The 19,077-nt window shown below is 35.9% G+C and overlaps 1 protein-coding gene across 2 annotated transcripts; it reads right to left on the bottom strand.

Moving 5' to 3' along the window:
- Positions 1–2,534: 2,534 nt before the first annotated feature.
- On the bottom strand, positions 2,535–17,324 carry LOC119783291 (Kv channel-interacting protein 2-like). 2 transcript variants are annotated; one of them, XM_038284729.1, is made up of 9 exons: positions 16,881–17,324; positions 5,439–5,537; positions 5,199–5,326; positions 4,966–5,035; positions 4,600–4,670; positions 4,302–4,409; positions 4,111–4,215; positions 2,744–2,806; positions 2,535–2,652 (listed from the first exon to the last, which is right to left on the bottom strand). In XM_038284729.1, exons 1-9 carry the CDS (start codon positions 16,951–16,953, stop codon positions 2,605–2,607), a joined length of 765 nt encoding a protein of 254 aa, XP_038140657.1. In that variant the 5' UTR covers positions 16,954–17,324; the 3' UTR covers positions 2,535–2,604. The 2 variants fall into 2 exon arrangements, with proteins under 2 accessions (XP_038140657.1, XP_038140659.1); XM_038284731.1 differs by having other exon boundaries at positions 2,580–2,652; positions 5,199–5,323; positions 16,881–17,319.
- Between the last annotated feature and the right edge of the window lie 1,753 nt (positions 17,325–19,077).

Below are 19,077 nucleotides of genomic sequence, written 5' to 3'. Positions count from 1 at the left end.
TGTACAGAACAAATTATTCCTTTAGTATATTTCATTAATTCTGATCTATGATCCATTGTTTGAGCATTCCCTTTATTTTTTGTATACATTGTAGGAAAATATATTTCAGGTAGATGTGACTTTTATGCACGAATCAAATCAGTTGAACATGCAACGATGCGTTCCGAAAAATATTTAGAAAAAAGAAGACACTTGTCTGACAATTCCATTAAGGAAAAAATGTATTTTACTTGTTGAAAATCTTGCAGCAGAATTAAACATTTTACTGTTGATAAATACATTAAACAAAAATATAATCCACTTGAGAATGGTAACATAAATAGTTTCTATAATGGGGAATACAATAATCTATACATTTTGTTGATTATATTCCCTCCCTTCAACGTAGAATTCTCTGACATGCATTTTAAAGCAGGTATGGAGTTTGGTGGCTGGATGCTACAGGTAGCCATTAGAACACCAGGGGATTTTTGTCCAATAGCTTGAATGTTTATGTTCAGCTTGAAGTTGTTTCTGGTGAAACAACCATTGCATAAAAATATCTGAAAAAATATTTAATATAATGAAATCTCTTACTGTAAAAATTTAAATGATTAAGGCAAGACTTTTATCCAGAAAGTTGGAGAGAGCTCAAAGTCGAACATTTAAAGCCAAAGTATTGTCCTTTAACAAAATTGAGGCCTGGTTTATACAGCAAGACAGTAATGATGATTTTTGCCCCGGTCTTCCCCTGCTGAGACGGCTCGATTATTGTGATGGCTCTTCAAAAATTCTGATGAGATAATCCCACTATGTGGTTTGTTAAGAGGGATTTGATCCATTGGAGTCGTCACACCGACCTAGAATTATGGATATCCAACTTGTTTGACTTTCTTGGTCTGATATCCTAACGTCTTTAGGCTGCTCTCTGAGGGCAGACTCAACCTTTAGAATGTGATGTTTGGCTAATCAGAAAGAACTTAACTAAAATGTAGTAGAAAAAATCTATCTTGGATTGCAGGGCCATTATGTAAGTCTCAAACATCAATCCTTCGTTCTGAAACGCATACACATTTCCCAATACAATTTCCATGAACTAAGTTCCTCTTAAATAATTTACCAAGGGTACTCAAACAGGCCTATAAAGACCAAGTAATCAATGCAAAGAACCTTAGAAAATAAAATATACACTTTGGAATAGATTCTGTTTTATTCTACAACCTCATTGTTAACGTAACCACCTCGATTTAAAAAACATACAGTTTCAGTGAACATTTCAGCCGCTGATGATATACATCATGCAGATACGATCTACAGTTAGAGGTTAATTATATTACTGTGAGATTATTGCTTCATTTCATGCTTACAGATGTCTCCAATCAGACAACTACAGTGGCCGACAGGTGCAAACGCGCAATAATAGACTAAACGGGCTGCCAAAATGTGCGTGATGGTGACTGCAAAACACATAAGTACAAAAAACAAATGCAAAAGAAAAACCATGCAAAAGAAAAACAATGCAAAAAAAAAATTTAAACAGGTGAAAACATGAAACAAAAATTTAAATGAGCTGCAAACCCGCGTATGGTGCAAAGTCACACAAACACAAAACAAGCAAATGCAACAGAAAAATGCTGCAAGCAGAAGCCAAATTGGTCTAAACCTTCCGTATAAACAGGAAGTTAAGCTTTAACGCAGCATTAAAAAAAGTGGAATAAGAAAAGAGAGGTTAGTTATCTTTAATTTCATTGTCAAACACACAGTCTTACAGTATTAGAGAATAACAGCATAGTTATGTAAAGTAAATTAACTAACAGTCTGGTCCGATAAGGTTTGTTCCTTGTTCAACTCTCTCTAGTGGTTTGGAGCACTTCTGGTTTCCTTTTAGAACAAGTTTGCAGCTGTTTTGTTAATTGCATAATTTTCTTTCTGTGATTGAATCATTTCACTTTTGCTTGTGTTTTCTGCATTTTGTTGATTGCATTTTTTCCCTTCTATTTTAGCGATTGTATCATTTTTCGTTTGTTTTCTCTTGAATTAGTTTTTTCTTGAGTTGGGGTTTTCTAGACTTTGTGTTATACAGTCTTTGTGTTTGCAGCTCTTTTCGTTTTGTTTGCTTCTCTTGGAGTTTGCGTCCCACAAGTTTTTGCTGCTCGTTTCATAATTTACTGAGTCTGTGCACCTGTCAGCCACCGTAAATACTGCATGGAGAACATTTGCAACTATTTACATTTTGTTCAGTGGTTTGTATGTACATTCAGTTATTTACTAATGTGAATGTGTGCCAACAGAAATTTGTTCTTATTATTTCTGAGAGTAAATATGTTGAAACTAGAGTTGGTTAGGGATTAAATCTGGGATTATAGCAGGGGCATAATGTAAACAATGTAGACAGTTCAGTCAACAACAGAGCTAAAATATTAAGGGGTCTTATAAATTAAATGTATAATTTTCAGATTTAAAACAGGTAGAGTTTGTATTATTTTGCTCAGTTGATTCTTTTTTTTTAATTGTAGGTTTGGAATGAGTCCCTCATAAACATCACCTCCACTTTAGTGATGTTAGGTTTACTAACAGTGAAGCTTGAAGCAGGAAGGGTATCTCTGATCTGCTGTCCTTCAGTATTCAGATCACATGATCAAATAAGTGCATTGAGTGCATGATGTTCTCATCCTGGATAGAAGAAAGTAAAAGACCAAGTTTGAATTATTTTATTAGCTACAGCCATGACTCTGTTAAAAAAAAAGGTTAGTAAACATCAAACCTTTTGGCATGTAGTCACGAACTCCTCAATGGTGACCACTCCATCTTTATTCTTGTCCATTTTCTGGGAAAACACGATGTATAGACACAAAAAGAGGAGCTCTGTCATTCTAATAAGCATGATCACAATATATATAAAAAATATATATGTAGATTTATTTTTCACTTTACTGCTAAAATGTATATCATAGTCTAGACCTGATGTGTTTTTTTGTTTTTTGGACTTCCACAACCGAAAGAAAAATACATATATTTATCTTCGATATCCTTGTCACTGTTTGAGATAAAAAGTACAAATAAATAAAAAAACATACACCTTTATCCACTCTACTGCTATGTAGAAAAGTTCAAACATTTACAAACAAACTCATATTAGAAACACCCTTAATAAAATTATCCCTCGACCACACCTTTGTTAATGATAGATAGTAATGAAAGTACTTAATAAATATATGAGCCCATTGGAGTCATCAAAACAGATAAGATTTTTATGTATTTATCCCTTAGCAACAGCCAGAGGAGTAGAATACTCAATAAAAAATGTAAACCACTACACCAGAATTTATTTATTAGACAAAAAAATGTTAACTGTGTAAATATGTTTTATATTGGCTTAACACTCCTTCTTTTATCTTCCCGTTAAATACATTTCTATCACCAGTGTATGTAACCTACAGTGAAATAGTCACTACAGTGTTAATGAAATTACGTGATTTTTTTTAATGTAATTTTCAGTTTTAGCATAAAAATATAACCTTTCCTTATATATTTTAAACTATTTTACCACCACAAATGGTATAAATCCTGACTCTCCCGAACAACTCTCTTATCCCAAAGAGTTGGAAGGTTTTAATCAGGGCTTCTTCCCTTGTTATTTCCCACTCGCTTCGTGAATGTGCAATAATGGCTTCGCTCTGAGCCTTGAAGCTAACCTGTGTTGTTATTGTAAGTCCTTCCTGATTTAAACTCATAATGGCAGTTTTAGTCCAACTATACAAAATCTACACTTTCTCTTCATTGGATCAGCCTACTCATTATATGTGATCCAACAAACCCAAAACTGAAACCCAAAACAGGACAATGTCTTTCTAAAAATGAAACAAACAAAAACAAACAAATTAGTAATTCTAAACGAAGCAAAATAAAAAAAATAAAATATAAACACATTTATTTGGGCTCTCAGTTATATAACTAGTTTTATGGTATCACTGTTTGTCAGTTTGGATTTTCTTATCAAACCTTTGAGAACAGCAACATTTTTGCAGTAAATATAGATTTAAAAAAGGGGAAAAAATCTGTTTAAACAGATGTTTTGCTGGTTGTATTATGTTTAGTTTAACCGTATGTTTGATAGTTTCAGTATTTTACCTGAAAGAAGCTGTCGACATGCTCCTTTGGAGCGCTGTCCCTCATGCTGGGATATGTACTCTTCCCCATCATGTTATAGATGGAGTGCATTATATCTGTCATCTCCTGAACATACGGGAGAATGAAAGCAATAAAAAAATCATATTGAAACGGGTTAAATCTGTGACACGCAAAGTGAGGTGTTCAAGTACTTCTCTGGTGATGCAGCCATCCTTGTTCAGATCATACAGATTGAAGGCCCAGTTGAGTTTGTCAGTGATTGATCCTCTTAAAATGATGGACAAACTTACTGCAAAATCCTACATCCAGGAAGCAGACATTTATAACTTGAATTAGTTGACTAAAAGTCAGTTTACTGGTCTATCATATTAAAACAGGAAACAGAGAAAATTGGTCAAAGATCTGATGCAAATGTTTCTTTTAAAACTGATTATATATTAAGGAGTCAATTTAAACAGAAATGAATGAGAGTAAAGATAAATGCCTCACTTCAAAGCTAACCAGTCCGTTGTTGTGGGTGTCAAAGGCTTCAAACAGGAAATGCGCATACATACTGGAATCTAGAAAAAAAAATTTAAGAAAAAAAATCTGAATTTCTCTTGTTTCTGCACCTACAAGACAATCCCATGCTGTCTACATAAGTACACTTTTAATTTGATTTTCAATTTAAACTTCTAATAATGTCTGTCAGTGTACATACATACACCTACAGAGGAGTACTTATGACGCTAATTCAAAACTGCAAAAATAAAAAAAAATTCTTATTCCATTCTCTTTACACAGAGGGCTCTTTATACGCTGAATACATAAAAGTTATAGTAAAAAAAAATGTATGAAGGGTTGACACTCGCTGACCTCCCTGTGGGAAGAACTGGGAGTAGATGCTTTTAAATGTGTCCTCGTTAACAACACCACTGGGGCATTCCTGTAGATAGGAAAATATAAGTCAGTAATACATCACTATAATCTGCTCATACATGTACAGTTCATAGGAGAATCAATGCTGCAGCTATACTGCAGTATTAATGGGATACTTGCTGTTGATACATTTTTAAATATTGATAATTCCCTGGTGTTTTCAAACTGACATTTTTGAATCCTCTGTAGAGAACCTGCAGCTCCTTTTTGCTGAATTTAGTCTGTTGAACAAGACTGTCTAGCCCCTCTGGTCTGTAGCACACAGTGGACAGCTCCCCTTCATCAGTTATGCTTCCTGCTTAAAGAGCAGAAACACGGTGACATGTTTTCCACAGAGAGCAACACTGAAATCACTCAATTTTAAAAGGGTAAAAATCAGCTGATAGGTAGAACGTGAGTGTGTAACTTGCTTTGATTGATTGAAGCAGTGGAGCTGGAATGATAGCAGGGCAGCAGTTTTAGGAAGCGTTGCTTGATTGTCTTTTTGTTGGGTTTGGAAAGATGGTTACCTGGAAACAGCAAAGGGAAACACACAGCATGATCAAGTTTAAAGGAGAACTTCTATGATTGGACGTTTAGGTACACTGGTATGTGACAGGAGTCTGAGCTTTAAGATGAGTGTAGCATCAACCAACATGGACAGTGCAGTAGATTGTGGGATGTTAAGACATTGAAGTTCGAGCAGATTTGTTGACATTTAGTTTCATTATTTCAACAATTCAGTTAATGAATCCTTGTTGTGTATCAGCTTAATTAATCATTTCCAAGACCAGAGGGGGGACATTTTTTTTATATATATTGCATATAGCCGAATGATTATGCTCCTCTTGTGTAAATACACTATATTGCCAAAAGTATTTGCTCACCCATCCAAATTATTGGAATCAGGTGTTCCAATCACTTCCATGGCCACAGGTGTATAAATTCAAGCACCTAGGCATGCAGACTGTTTTTACAAACATTTGTGAAAGAATGGGTCGCTCTCAGGAGCTCAGTGAATTCCAGCGTGGAACTGTGATAGGATGCCACCTGTGCAACAAATCCAGTCGTGAAATTTCCTCGCTCCTAAATATTCCACAGTCAACTGTCAGCTGTATTATAAGAAAATGGAAGTGTTTGGGAACGACAGCAACTCAGCCACGAAGTGGTAGGCCACGTAAACTGACGGAGCGGGGTCAGCGGATGCTGACGCGCATAGTGCGAAGAGGTCGCCAACTTTCTGCAGAGTCAATCACTACAGACCTCCAAACTTCATGTGGCCTTCAGATTAGCTCAAGAACAGTGCGCAGAGAACTTCATGGAATGGGTTTCCATGGTCGAGCAGCTGCATCCAAGCCATACATCACCAAGTGCAATGCAAAGCGTCGGATGCGGTGGTGTAAAGCACGCCGCCACTGGACTCTAGAGCAGTGGAGACGCGTTCTCTGGAGTGACGAATCGCGCTTCTCCATCTGGCAATCTGATGGACGGGTCTGGGTTTGGCGGTTGCCAGGAGAACGGTACTTGTCTGACTGCATTGTGCCAAGTGTAAAGTTTGGTGGAGGGGGGATTATGGTGTGGGGTTGTTTTTCAGGAGCTGGGCTTGGCCCCTTAGTTCCAGTGAAAGGAACTCTGAATGCTTCAGCATACCAAGACATTTTGGACAATTCCATGCTCCCAACTTTGTGGGAACAGTTTGGAGCTGGCCCCTTCCTCTTCCAACATGACTGTGCACCAGTGCACAAAGCAAGGTCCATAAAGACATGGATGACAGAGTCTGGTGTGGATGAACTTGACTGGCCTGCACAGAGTCCTGACCTCAACCCGATAGAACACCTTTGGGATGAATTAGAGCGGAGACTGAGAGCCAGGCCTTCTCGTCCAACATCAGTGTGCGACCTCACAAATGCGCTTCTGGAAGAATGGTCAAAAATTCCCATAAACACACTCCTAAACCTTGTGGACAGCCTTCCCAGAAGAGTTGAAGCTGTTCTAGCTGCAAAGGGTGGACCGACGTCATATTGAACCCTATGGATTAGGAACGGGATGTCACTTAAGCTCATATGTGAGTCAAGGCAGGTGAGCAAATACTTTTGGCAATATAGTGTATCAGGGCATGTTTTACTGGACAAGATAATGGCAGTGTTTTAAGCTTTTGGTGTTGTTAGACTACCTGCCCTATTTACTTTGGATAGAAAATTGCCCCCTGATATATTCTGTATTTATTTATTAATTTTTACAGTGTAAATAATGTGTGGCCCCAGGTAGCTTAAGTCTAGGCTTAAAACTTTCCTTTCAGATAAAGCTTATATTTAGAGTGGTTATCCTGAGCTTTCTTTATAGTTCTGCTGTCATAGGCTTGGGCTGCTGGAGGACATAAGGGCAATCTTTTATTATTCTGCTTCTCTGTTCTCCAATTCTGCCGTTTTTGTTAGTTCAACCACTAACTTTGGCACCATCCCAGCATGTGTTTGTTGATAGCATGTCAGTATCTTCTAGCTTAAATCAGACTGAACAAAGGTTTTATTAAGAACATCCATCTGTCTGGGACTGGTGCCTATCTCTAGCTGTCAATGGGTGAAAGGCGGGATACATCCTAAACAGGTTATCAGTCCATTGCAGGACAACACAGAGAAATACAAACACATACTCAACCCTCAAGACAAATTAGAGAAGTCAATTGACAGTACATCCATACATCCATCCATTTTCTAAACTTTGGGACAACCATGCATACCTACACCTAAGGGCTAAAACTTAACCTAACAGCCATGTTTTTCGAGTGTGGGAAGATGCCGGAGTACCCGGAGAGAACAAACGCATGCATGGGGAGAACATGCAAACTCCCTGCAGAAAGACTCTGGGCCAGGAATCGATCCAAGTAGTTTCTTTGCTACAAAGCAACAGTGATACAAACTGTCCCACCCTAATTAGCAATCAACATATTAGACAAATCTCTGAACTAAAATATATGAACTGTGACCTGACAATGTAATGTACAGTAAAGAGCGTCATGGAAGAAGTTATTACTCTATATGATTTTTTTTCCTTTTAAAACATTAAATAATGTTAGTGGATGTAGTAAACCAGAGAGATACACCATTATGGTCCACTGCCCTAATGAAAATATATTTTCTTTGAGGGTTCTTAAATTGGAGCATGATATATACTCTCAAAGACCCTTCTTTTTCTGGTTTTAGAAATGTTGTTTAAAGGATTTCTCAATTCTCTGGGTAAGGCAGTCGCCTGGCATGTCCGAGTCACTCTGTGATTTAGCGGAGGAAATACTAGAGGTTTCAGGCTGATTTGGATAGCTTTTTATACATAATAAATTAACCTATGTGAACAATCTATACTCAGACCAACAGCGTTTAATAAAAACATGTATTTAATAATATGAAAACAAGTCTGAAAAAAATAATAAAAAGCAAAAAACTTTAGAAATATGTATAAATGTTTTAAGTCACTAGAGGGCGGTGTTGAGTTAATCAATCTGCTTCTGGCTGTAAAAGGATTTCACTGCTGAGAGGGTTTAGCTCCATTGCAGCAACAGCAAACCTCATTAGTAATAAAACACATTAATCAATGTCTAATAAACAAGTATTATAAAAGACAACTGGCTTCTTAAATAGCAAACTTCAATTAGTTCTCTGACAGTAGAGGGATAATGTGATACAGGCCTGAACAGCAGGAAGTCCCACCTTTAGAAACTTTGCACGAATTGATTATGTTCGTGACTGATCTTAGTTAGAAATCTCAAACTACATTTTCTTTGTTTACCTCCCCGTTTCTGATGTCCCTCTGATTGGAATGAGCTGGTTTCCATCAACAAAGAGACACTTTAGTGTAAAACCAGTAACAGTTCCCAGGCTGAGAGAAACCTTTAAGTTATATTATCCCTGTTATCACTGACAGTAAATGGCAACATGTCTCCTTTGAAAAAATAAAACTTGGCAGCTGTATAGCCATCTGGAAGAAAACATCAAATTTTAAACAGCAAACTGATGATGGAAGAAAACATAAGGGTAAGTGGTAAGTAAAAGTATACAGAGATATTATCCTACTTAGAGATTTTATTAGCATTACCTTAAATGGGCATCCTTTAAAGTATTTAAATTTAGATTCTTAAGCATACTCCACTAACAATCTATTTTTCTTCCCTAAACCTTTAGCCCCAACAGAAGAGTTACATGTTTGAACAGTGGTTTAACATTAAATTGAAAGTTGCTATGTTTTAGCCTTACATTTTTATTACCGACTGATTATAGTTTGCTGTCATTTAGTTACCAAACTGACAATGTGTCTTACGCTGCTGTCAAATAGATAAATCATTAAGTTGCCAATATCTCTTGTTTCTTTACACTTGAATTGTCCAGCCCCATGAATGAATCAATGGGTAATTAGCACAATTTTAAAGGGTTTTTAGGGAGGATTGGTATTAACAGGGAGAATTTGGGAGTATTTTCTGTAAGAGCAATCTAAAACTTTATGTGTAGTCTGCATAAGCATTTCCCTTACAAACATGGTTTAATTAAATGAAGATAAACAGACTTTCAAGAAGAGGAAGCATAAAAAACAGAAACAGACTCACCCTCACCTAAAACAAACTCCCTTTAAATTGAAATCATTGGGATGCATCTGAAATTATAAGATATTTCTCCACTACATCTCCTATACTAACAAATGGTTTGTCACACTGACTTTTGAAGCCTATTTAGTTGTAAAATTTAAATGAAGTATAATAAACCCTCCTTTCATCTTTATTCATATATACAATATTCAGAGATTTTTTTTTCCTATGATATGCTTATGAACATCATAATTATCCAGTTCCCACTATCTGTAATTTTACCAGAGTAATTAATCTACAGCAGCTATTTCTGCCTCTATTTTTTCTGATTTAACAAAAAATGAATTCAACAAACTTTATATCATTTGTGGAATATTATACATCCCACACATTAACCATGTATGTATACCACTAATACATCACTCAATAGTCTGATGACCAGATCCTAAAATTTAAACTCGCATACATTCATATTCTTTTGCATAAGAATTTTTCAGCCATTTTAAATAATGTAGCTAAAACAGATCAGAATATTTTGTACCAACCTTTCTCCATCCATATTGTCTAGACTCCTTTTGTGAGGCCTTGTACCTATCTCCACGTGTCATTGAGAAAGAGATAACCCTGGACAGCTAGCCGGTCTATAACATGGAAACTTAGTGATAAATGAACCTAGCAGTCATGTTTTTGGAAAGTTGATGAAAGCAGGAGTACCTGGAGAGAATCCAACAATTCAATTCAATTCAGTTTATTTATATAGCGCCAAATTCACAACACATGTCATCTCAAGGCACTTTACAGTTCAACCAGATCATACAGTCAAATTGATACAAAGTTTTCTATCTAAGGAAAACCAGTTGATTGCATCGACTCAAATACAATCCCTCACACTAAGCATGCTTGTAGCGACAGTGGAGAGGAAAAACTCCCTTTTAACAGGAAGAAACCTCCAGCAGAACCAGGCTCAGTGTGAGCGGCCATCTGCCGAGGCCGACTGGGGTTCAAGGAGACAGAAGCAGAGATACAAAAAGCAGCTGTAAAAGGCGGCCCCGTCCAGGAAACACACAGCCAGGCAGACAAGCTCCAAGGCAGCTCCCATGCCAGAGGACGAAGAGAGCACATCCAGCCAGTCACGGTCAGAGAAACGGGACCACACTGGAAAACAGGCCGATCTCCAACATCTATAAACAAGGGTGTTGATGGAAGCAGCACAGCTGATGTGTTTTTGGAAACACAGTGTTTCCACTGATGCTATGATATTCATAAAAGACTTAAAAAATAAAGAACACTTCAACATTGTTTTGGTTTACAAAAAAAATGCATTTGAGGAGCACAGTAGAAAAAAATCAAAATCTAGGTAAGTTATTTTTTCTTAAAATAAGTGCATTTGTTCTTGGATTAAGGAGGTAAAGGAGACCTTTTGCCAATGGAACAAGAAAATTTACACTTAAAATGAGAAAACACAATTGCATTGTCCTATATCAAGTGTATATTATATAATTATCTTATTTTTAGAGTAAAAACATCAATTCCATTGGCAAACTATCTCATTTACCTACTCAAATTAAGGGTAAATACACTTAATTTAAGATATTTTTTACTTATTTCTAGATCTTTTTTTGAGTGCACATGGGTATTTTAACAAAATTTGTAATGTTTAGAACATCTTTCAAATTCACGCTGTGTTTTCTAGTGCTGTTTTGAATATTTAGGGATTTTATTACATTTAAACTTCACATTTAAAATTTTCTCACCTTTCAGTAGTCACTGCAAATTAAGCAGATTGTTTTTTTTTTGTTATTTAAAGCAGCTGTTTACCTGCTTCATCATCACCTAACAAGGGAAGAACAATCTGCAAAGTTCTAACTATATTCTCAAAGACTAACAGATGCTCTGCAGCAACATCCCACTGTAAGAGTTTCAGAATAAGGACAACTGGAATAAGAGGCTTATATGTTAGTGATTACTGGAATAAAACGCGTGTGAAGCAGGGATTCAAGGGCAACTGAGGAAAATTGTTATTTACTAAACCTTTGAAACACAGCAAAAATAAAGAAGGTTGCTAAAACAAACACTAAGAGACAAAACCTGCTAAAAACTAGTTAAATTTACTCAGTTACATCTAATTTTTACTTTTCCTTGATTAAAATATGATAAAGTATCATTACTCTTACTTGAGTTAAATTTGTCGCTACTCCATCCACTGTAACTTCACTTAATAAACACACTTTCTTCTTTTTATTCTCAAGGTTTATTGGTTAAATGCTATTTTCCATCTTCTGAGTCTGCCATTTCTTTTGGAGGTTGAGTGTAAATGAGGTGAGCAGTTTACTGTAAGTTAACCTATTTTTACATACTGTAACTATTGATTTTGTACGTTTTATAACTAAAAGAATATTAAAACAGTTGTTATGATCATGGATAGAGAGTAGGACAATTACTCAGTATTTTAAAGGCTACTTTTTACTTTTAATTAACTAAAACTATGATGGAGTAGTGCTAATTTTACATAAGTACCATCTTTGGGTTCTCTGTCCACATGTATGGAGGGTTAAAATGACAAAAAATGAAATACAGAAATGAGATTCATATATCTGAAAGTTAATAAATAGAAAATAAAAAAATATTACCATTTCTTTATATCACTAAACTGCTAAATGTACAATATCATCATGAAATGTACAATTAACTAATGTGCCGCAGAGTAATTGTATATAACTTTTAAAAGATAATATTCAACAATTTAATGACTTTAAATCTATGCAATAAAAAACATGTATTTCTTTTTATTTGTATCTATTTGTTTTGTGGTGTCTGTGCAACAGATGCACCATGAAATCATTTAAAATGTCAACTTGTCCAAACAAGCTCAGTGTGGCTCATATAGAGACCCTGATGTCTGATTTGTCCCTTTAACTCACCATAAATATATGATCCTGACAGCTGGTATGTTTATGTAAAAACCTGGTTGTCTTGCATAAAAACTCCCCTGTTGTAGTTCATTCCCCATTATGACTGGGTAGTTCTAATAGGAATATAAGAGAGATAATATGAAAAGGTCTATGGCAGTAAATCCCAAAGCTGCTCCTCAAGTACCCCTATACCAATCTCTTTTTTTGCAGCACACCTTATTCAAATGATTACATGACCTCCTCAGCAGCTATCAAGTGCTGCAGAAGACTGCTCATCATTCTTTTATATAAGCCAGGTGTCTGACAGCGAGGAGAGATCTAAAACACACAGAGCAGTGAAGCTTGAAGACCAGTAATGGGAACCACTGATCTATGGCATTCGAGAATTCAGCCTTCGGCCATAATGTATCCATGCCTCAAGAGCCAAACAAGGCAAGCTGTGTCATAAAATAGAGACATATGTTCTTTTAAAGTGTGCAAAGCCTGACACTTTTAAATAAATAGGATTTAAGTTATGACACCAGAGCATTGTGCTCTTTCTAAATGGAATGATAACATTAAAAGTTTAATGTATACTGATATAAACATTTTAACACCTCTGCGTATGCCCATGAAATAAACCCTTCTTAAATTGATAACTCTAATAGATAATTAGATGAAAGAAGAAAGTTCCAAACTCACAAAACAATATTCGCTTTAATTGTTTGAATTTCGACACTTTTGGGGGGGAAAAAAATATTTTTATGTTTAAACCATGGTGAAAAAAAAAAAAAAAAAAACTTTTCTATTACATTCAAGATGCTTTATTAATCCCAAAGGGAAATTTGATGTTTTTGTAACAAATATAATTGAGGTTTCTTAGCCTTTGACTGTAGACACCTCGTTGATGTTGTTTAACAGTCTGATGAATAGGATGCTCACTGTCCTGCATATTGGTATGCATTTCATCAAGAATGTGTTTTTAAGAATCCTCTCCAGAGGTTCTAGAGGAGATCCTAGAACAGAGCCGACCTTCTTCATCTGCTTATGGGGCTTTTTTTAAGACATATTCTCTGATGCTGTTACTGGAGCAGGCGATGGTAGAAGAGATCACACCCTACGCAACTGACTTATAGAAGATATGCTGCATCTTAAAAAGCTTGCTTGAGAAGCACAGTCTGCTCTGTCTCTACATGTAGATGGTCAATGGGACATGTCTTTTTTTTTTTAGATATCCTTTAAATAGTAATGTGGATATGTTTTAAGTGTGAAACAGAAGATAAATATTTGTGATTTTGAGACTTGATTTTGCTATAGAAGCATTTATTACTTATTTCCTATCAAAGCAAATCCATAGAAATCATATTTCCATGTCATCCCTTTTACCCACACTCACTGTGATGTGTGACTGGATTCAGAGAATTGATGAGTTGAAGAATATCTAATGTATCTAGTGTATTTCTGTCTACATTCTCAGTCATCCGGGTCACAGCAACGACATAACAGGCTTCAATTGGAAGGCAATTTGTGCTTAGGAGGAAGATACTCCATGCTACTTAAATACATCAGCAGTACATCAGCACTCCAACTAAAATATGACTCTGGTGTGAGTCAACATAACTGGCAATGACTCCTGGATAGGTATAGAAACATCTTTAAAAACTGAGCAAAAGTCCAATTAAAGTCTGTTTTGTGTTAAACAACAGGAGGTTTTCAGCAACCTCACTTTAGGGCAGATCATAAATCTTTTATATGAACTTTTCTATAAGAGCTGAGCTTTGGTTTTAGCAGGAATATATTTTAACCCTCAGGCTTAATTTGTTTTGACAATGTTTGTTTATATTTCCTGAATGCTGCTCAGGCCTCACACCTGCTCACTGTTTGGTTAACTTGCAGCTGGATGGATGTACCACCCTGCCTATGATAATGCAGCATCGTCCTTCATTAAAGTAGCTTCTAAAGATCCTAAAACTTTAAAGGGTTTTAATACCAAAGCTGCCTTCTTAGTTATTTTTATATGCTACTTTAGCTTGTTTCACAGATGAAAATGAAGAAAAATCTATTTCTGGGAGCTGTCAAAAGAAAGACAAATGGTCTATACAAAGCATAGACAAATCTGTGTGTGATCTCCACAGAGGAGAGAATAAAACAGTAGAAAACAAGGACTCAGAAAAAGGAAGCACAGCAATCTCCTCAGGCTACAAAGTCTCCTGCTGACAGCTACTTCAGATGGTGTCGTCTTTTTTTTAAACATCTGTTTCGTTCATTTGCCAAGGATGCAGTACACATTACGGCAAAATTAAAATATTTAAATGAAGTATTTCTGTGGCTTATTAAACGCATCTTTCAACCTGGTGATGCATTTAAAGGATGTAGAGAGAAAAATAAAGCAGGTCAAACATTGAGACTTCATTTGTCCTCTTAGATTGATCAAAGAATAACAGAATTAATCAACTTTCAAGATCTATGAATGTATTGGCCATCATCAGTATCAGCTTTCCTAAATCATTTATTAGTTCTAAAGGGGGGATTGTTAGCCTTCTCATAACAATAAAATATAAGCATGTTATCATATGCCTTAGATTAATATGTTTAATCTGGGTTTGATGCGATGGACCAACAGAAAACAGACTCTGGAGGAGCTGAAGAGATTCATAGCTCCAGAGGAGTCTGTAAACTGGATGCCTGTAAACGGGACACAGCAGGGATCTTGAACTGTGTGCTCTGGTGAAATAAAACTAAAGCTGAACCTTCTAGTCTATATTATACAATGGGATATTTGTGGTGTTGGACATCTCATTATTAAGGTAAAAACATAGTGGTGGCAGCATCATACTGTGGAAAGGCTTTTTTTCCCCCTCCAGCAAAAAGGAATCCGGTCAGAGTTCTTATAAAATAAGCAAAGTGGTCATTCTACAAAATTTTGACTATGCAGTATTAAACATAAACAAATGGCAAAAATAAAAGCTCAGTAGATTTTATTTTGAAAACTTTTTGGATTCTTATGTGGAATTTTTCTCACATAAAACCATAATTAAAAACAACGAAGATTGTGCTTTTGATATGAAAGATGTCAAAAGTTGTGGGGGTGTTAATATTTTTAAACTTATTATACTGCTCACTCTGTTAATGTTTAAAGATAAAACAACCGCATGAAGTATTTTAGTCTTTGAAGCCTTCAGAGCATAACCCTTCACTCTGACATTTCAATAACACTTATATCCAGATTCAGTGGTGGGTAGACTCCCCTAAAACTGTACTCATGTAAGATAAGCAATGCCTCAGCATATTCTATTTAATAGTAAAAACTAGTCAATCAAAAAATTACTCAAGTAATTTTAAACAAGTATTTGGCAAAAAAAAAATACTCAGAGGCTGAGCAACTGATTATAACATCTGATTAAGGATTTTAAAATGATATTATCAGGGAAAGAAGAATTTAAAGTTACTTACGAATCCTGGTATTTTAAATCCTAAATAATTCAGATAAATAATGTAACTGCAAATAAACAAATGAAAGAAAAACAAACACACACAGAGCTACGTTGACAGTATTCCCAGCTTACTGTATATTTATATACCTCCAATGTCACAGCAGAGACTATATATGGAACACTGCATCAAAGCCTGAGTACAAACAACAATGAACACAGTATTAAATCAACTTTAACTCTCTGTCTGGAGCATATTTCTTTAGTCTTTTCCTCATTTAGTGAAGTTACTCACAGTGCAGAGTAGCCAAAGAATTTACTCTAGCAGCAAAAAAAATTAAGTAAATAAAAAAAAGTAAAGTTCAACAACTTATAAAAGAAAAATTTCATTAAAAAGTGACTCAAGTACATCTAACTGACTAAATACAACCTTTGTCCAGAGGGACTAGGCATAAACAGGGCAATTAATCAGAGCAGATCAACCATGGAAATGTTTTTTATTTCAGGTAATGTGAAATGGAATATATGTCATTATTTTTTCAAATAATATTCATGACCTTTTTTTCATTCTGTAAGATAAAAATACAGTAGTGGTAACATATGGAGGGAAGTTAATTCCTGATAAAGAAAAATAAATAAATTCTTGTTTTTGTTTTTTTTTTTTTTGTTTTTGTTTTTTTTTGTATCATAATATTAGATAGAGGCCATATTTTTCAGTAAACTTCCCATCCGCTCTCCTCTAAGGGTTGCATTAATCAATCAATGCTCTATTCAGTTATTTAGTTATATTTTGTTGTAGATGGAAACATTAAGCAGAACCCAGATTAAATCGTTTGAGCAGATAGTGTGTCTTTCCTGTATATAACTCAACTCCCTGGTCGCTGTGCTTATGTTCAATCAATTAGTAAAATTAGTAAATTAATTCAAAGGGTGTTAATGGAGGCAGGGAAGCAAACAGATGATGATGAAGAGTAGCCTCACCTGTCAGCGCGTCGTAGGATCTGTCCAGCTCTCTGGAGTCAGACAGACTCTGATCCTGACTCCTGGATTTCATCGTTTTCTCTTATTTTTCACCGAGCCACCGCGCTGGAGCTGCAGCTTCTGCAGACATCACTGGTCCCCAAGCATCAGCCTGTGCGCGCCACTCAGGGAGGCGACCATAAAGTTCACGCAAAGCTCTGCGCTCCCTTAGTAATGGCTTTTAAAATGTGAACCTTTTTTTTCCTCCAAGTCTGCCCTCTCCTCCACGCTTGAATGGATTGTGTAGAGATTTTTAGTTGATACTTTGCTGAGAGTCGAAGCACAACAGTTGAGGCGGTGCAGACTCTGAGCTGGTGGTGTGCTCACTTTGGTCCAGAAACTCGGAGTGGGAGGGAGGAGGAGGAGGGGTGAAGAGGGAGAGGAGGAGAGTATGGATCAATAACTGAGCTCCTGCAAAAATAATGAATCAAACTTTAAAAAGACATTTTACAAGAGTGTCGACCTTAAATTCACAATACAATCAATTTACGTTAAGTGGTCAGATGGTCTACCTGGGATGCACATCTTGAAAAGTTTTAAATCTTTTTTTTTTTCACTTCCACTGTGAATATAATAATTCTTAATTTGGCTAATATCTAAGCTTTGTCTGGACTATTCATTGGAGTGTTTTGATTTAACTCTTTTATTGGGGTTCTAACAACAGTTTGGAGGTTCCTCTAAGATTCAACCTGTAACCATGTAACAGGTTTTCTGCATCCCCTCAGCATGACGCTGCCACTACCAAATATTACCATGAAGGTTGTAGGTTCAGGTTGGTTTACAGTATTACTTCTGTTAAGTTCAGTTATCACCAGAGCAGAGCCTTTTTTGTCCCTCTCATAGTTTGCAGCAAATTAACTGAAATGTCTTATTAATTTTTTTTTGTCACTTTTCCATACCGTCTAGATTTCTGAAGTGGTCAACTAAATCATCAAATTCTCCAAACAGAGCTCTTAATCTCTGCTACTCTTCCTAATTAGACTGTGCTTCTTGGCTGCTTCTCTGCTAGATTTTCACCAAAAAAAAACATGATATGTTGAATTTTCTCTTTGTTTTTCACCTCTGGTTTTCTGCAGTATTCTAGTCTTTGACATGCCTGTTGTGTAACTGAGTCCTATTCTAAGGCTGTTTTATTAACCTTGTCTCTATGCCTTGACTCCACTGCAGTGCAGTGTGTATATTAGACTACATCCTCCTGTCACAGTCTTGGTTCAGTTAAGTTTTCTTTGAGTTTTCAGTTTCATGTTTATTCATGTTTTTCTTTATTTTCTAGTTTTATTGATTTAATTCCTATTTTGTTGTGTTTTTCTGGATGTACTTGAGTTCTTCGATTTTTCTTTGTTGCCCTCTTGTGTTCCCCTTTTCCCTAGCTTCTTTCTAGAAGCCTCTGTTCACACCTGCTCCCAATCAGCTCGTTAGTCCTCTCTTTGTTCAGTCAGCCATAAATACTCTCCCTGTGCAGTTCTTTAGTGCTGGTTCCTCCTCCTTCCCTGTCTTTCTCTGGCTCCTTGTGCTTGTTTTCCCTGATGTCTCCATGTTTCTGGATTGTTTTATTTTTTTATGTTGGACGTTTGGACTCCTGCCTCAGTTCCTTGTGAATATTCAATTAAATAAAGAACTCACCTCTGCCTCCCTGCCTTTGCGTTTGGGTCCTCAAAACCTCAACCAAACCCTGACAGGTCCCAGTATTTACCTCTCCATGATTTAAGCCTCTCTACAATCAATTCTTTCCAGTTCCTACCATTAGGTCCTGTTCTAACAAAGCCAGTGTTAAACTATAAGAAATAAACACCTCCATTGTTTTTATTTCAGTAGTTTACCGGTACCTTTTAAACCTAGACTATTTCCCCTTGCTTACATTAAGGTCCACTAACCCTAAACATGACATTTGTTATTAATAAAGGCTATAGGGCCTCCACAAAGCCATTTGAATGAATTAATAAATAAATGAATTAATAAATAGAACTTTATTAATCTCATAATGGAGAAATTTACTTGTGTGATTGGCTCTTATAAACAAACAGAAGGTGCACAATGGAGGATGAAGTGCATTATGTATATACAGTGTAACCACATATATACAGTGGATGGTAAAAAAAAATAAAAGAGAGATTTAAGATGACTTAAATCTCTCCTATCAGATTTAAGTATCTTATGT

This window comes from Cyprinodon tularosa, unplaced genomic scaffold (assembly GCF_016077235.1).
Source record: "Cyprinodon tularosa strain WSP-4 unplaced genomic scaffold, ASM1607723v1 ctg201, whole genome shotgun sequence".
Classification (NCBI taxonomy): Eukaryota; Metazoa; Chordata; class Actinopteri; order Cyprinodontiformes; family Cyprinodontidae; genus Cyprinodon; species Cyprinodon tularosa.
This window is presented reverse-complemented; position numbering and strand designations above follow the sequence as displayed.

Bases quoted from the DNA above. Each gene is read 5' to 3' on its own strand.
- LOC119783291 (XM_038284729.1), bottom strand. From the start codon at position 16,953: ATGAAATCCAGGAGTCAGGATCAGAGTCTGTCTGACTCCAGAGAGCTG. The intron at 5,036-5,198 runs GTCAGTTTGAAA...TCCTATCTACAG, and splicing joins TCTACAGAGGATTCAAAAAT to GAATGCCCCAGTGGTGTTGT. The intron at 4,410-4,599 runs GTGAGGCATTTA...TCCTGGATGTAG, and splicing joins ACGGACTGGTTAGCTTTGAA to GATTTTGCAGTAAGTTTGTC.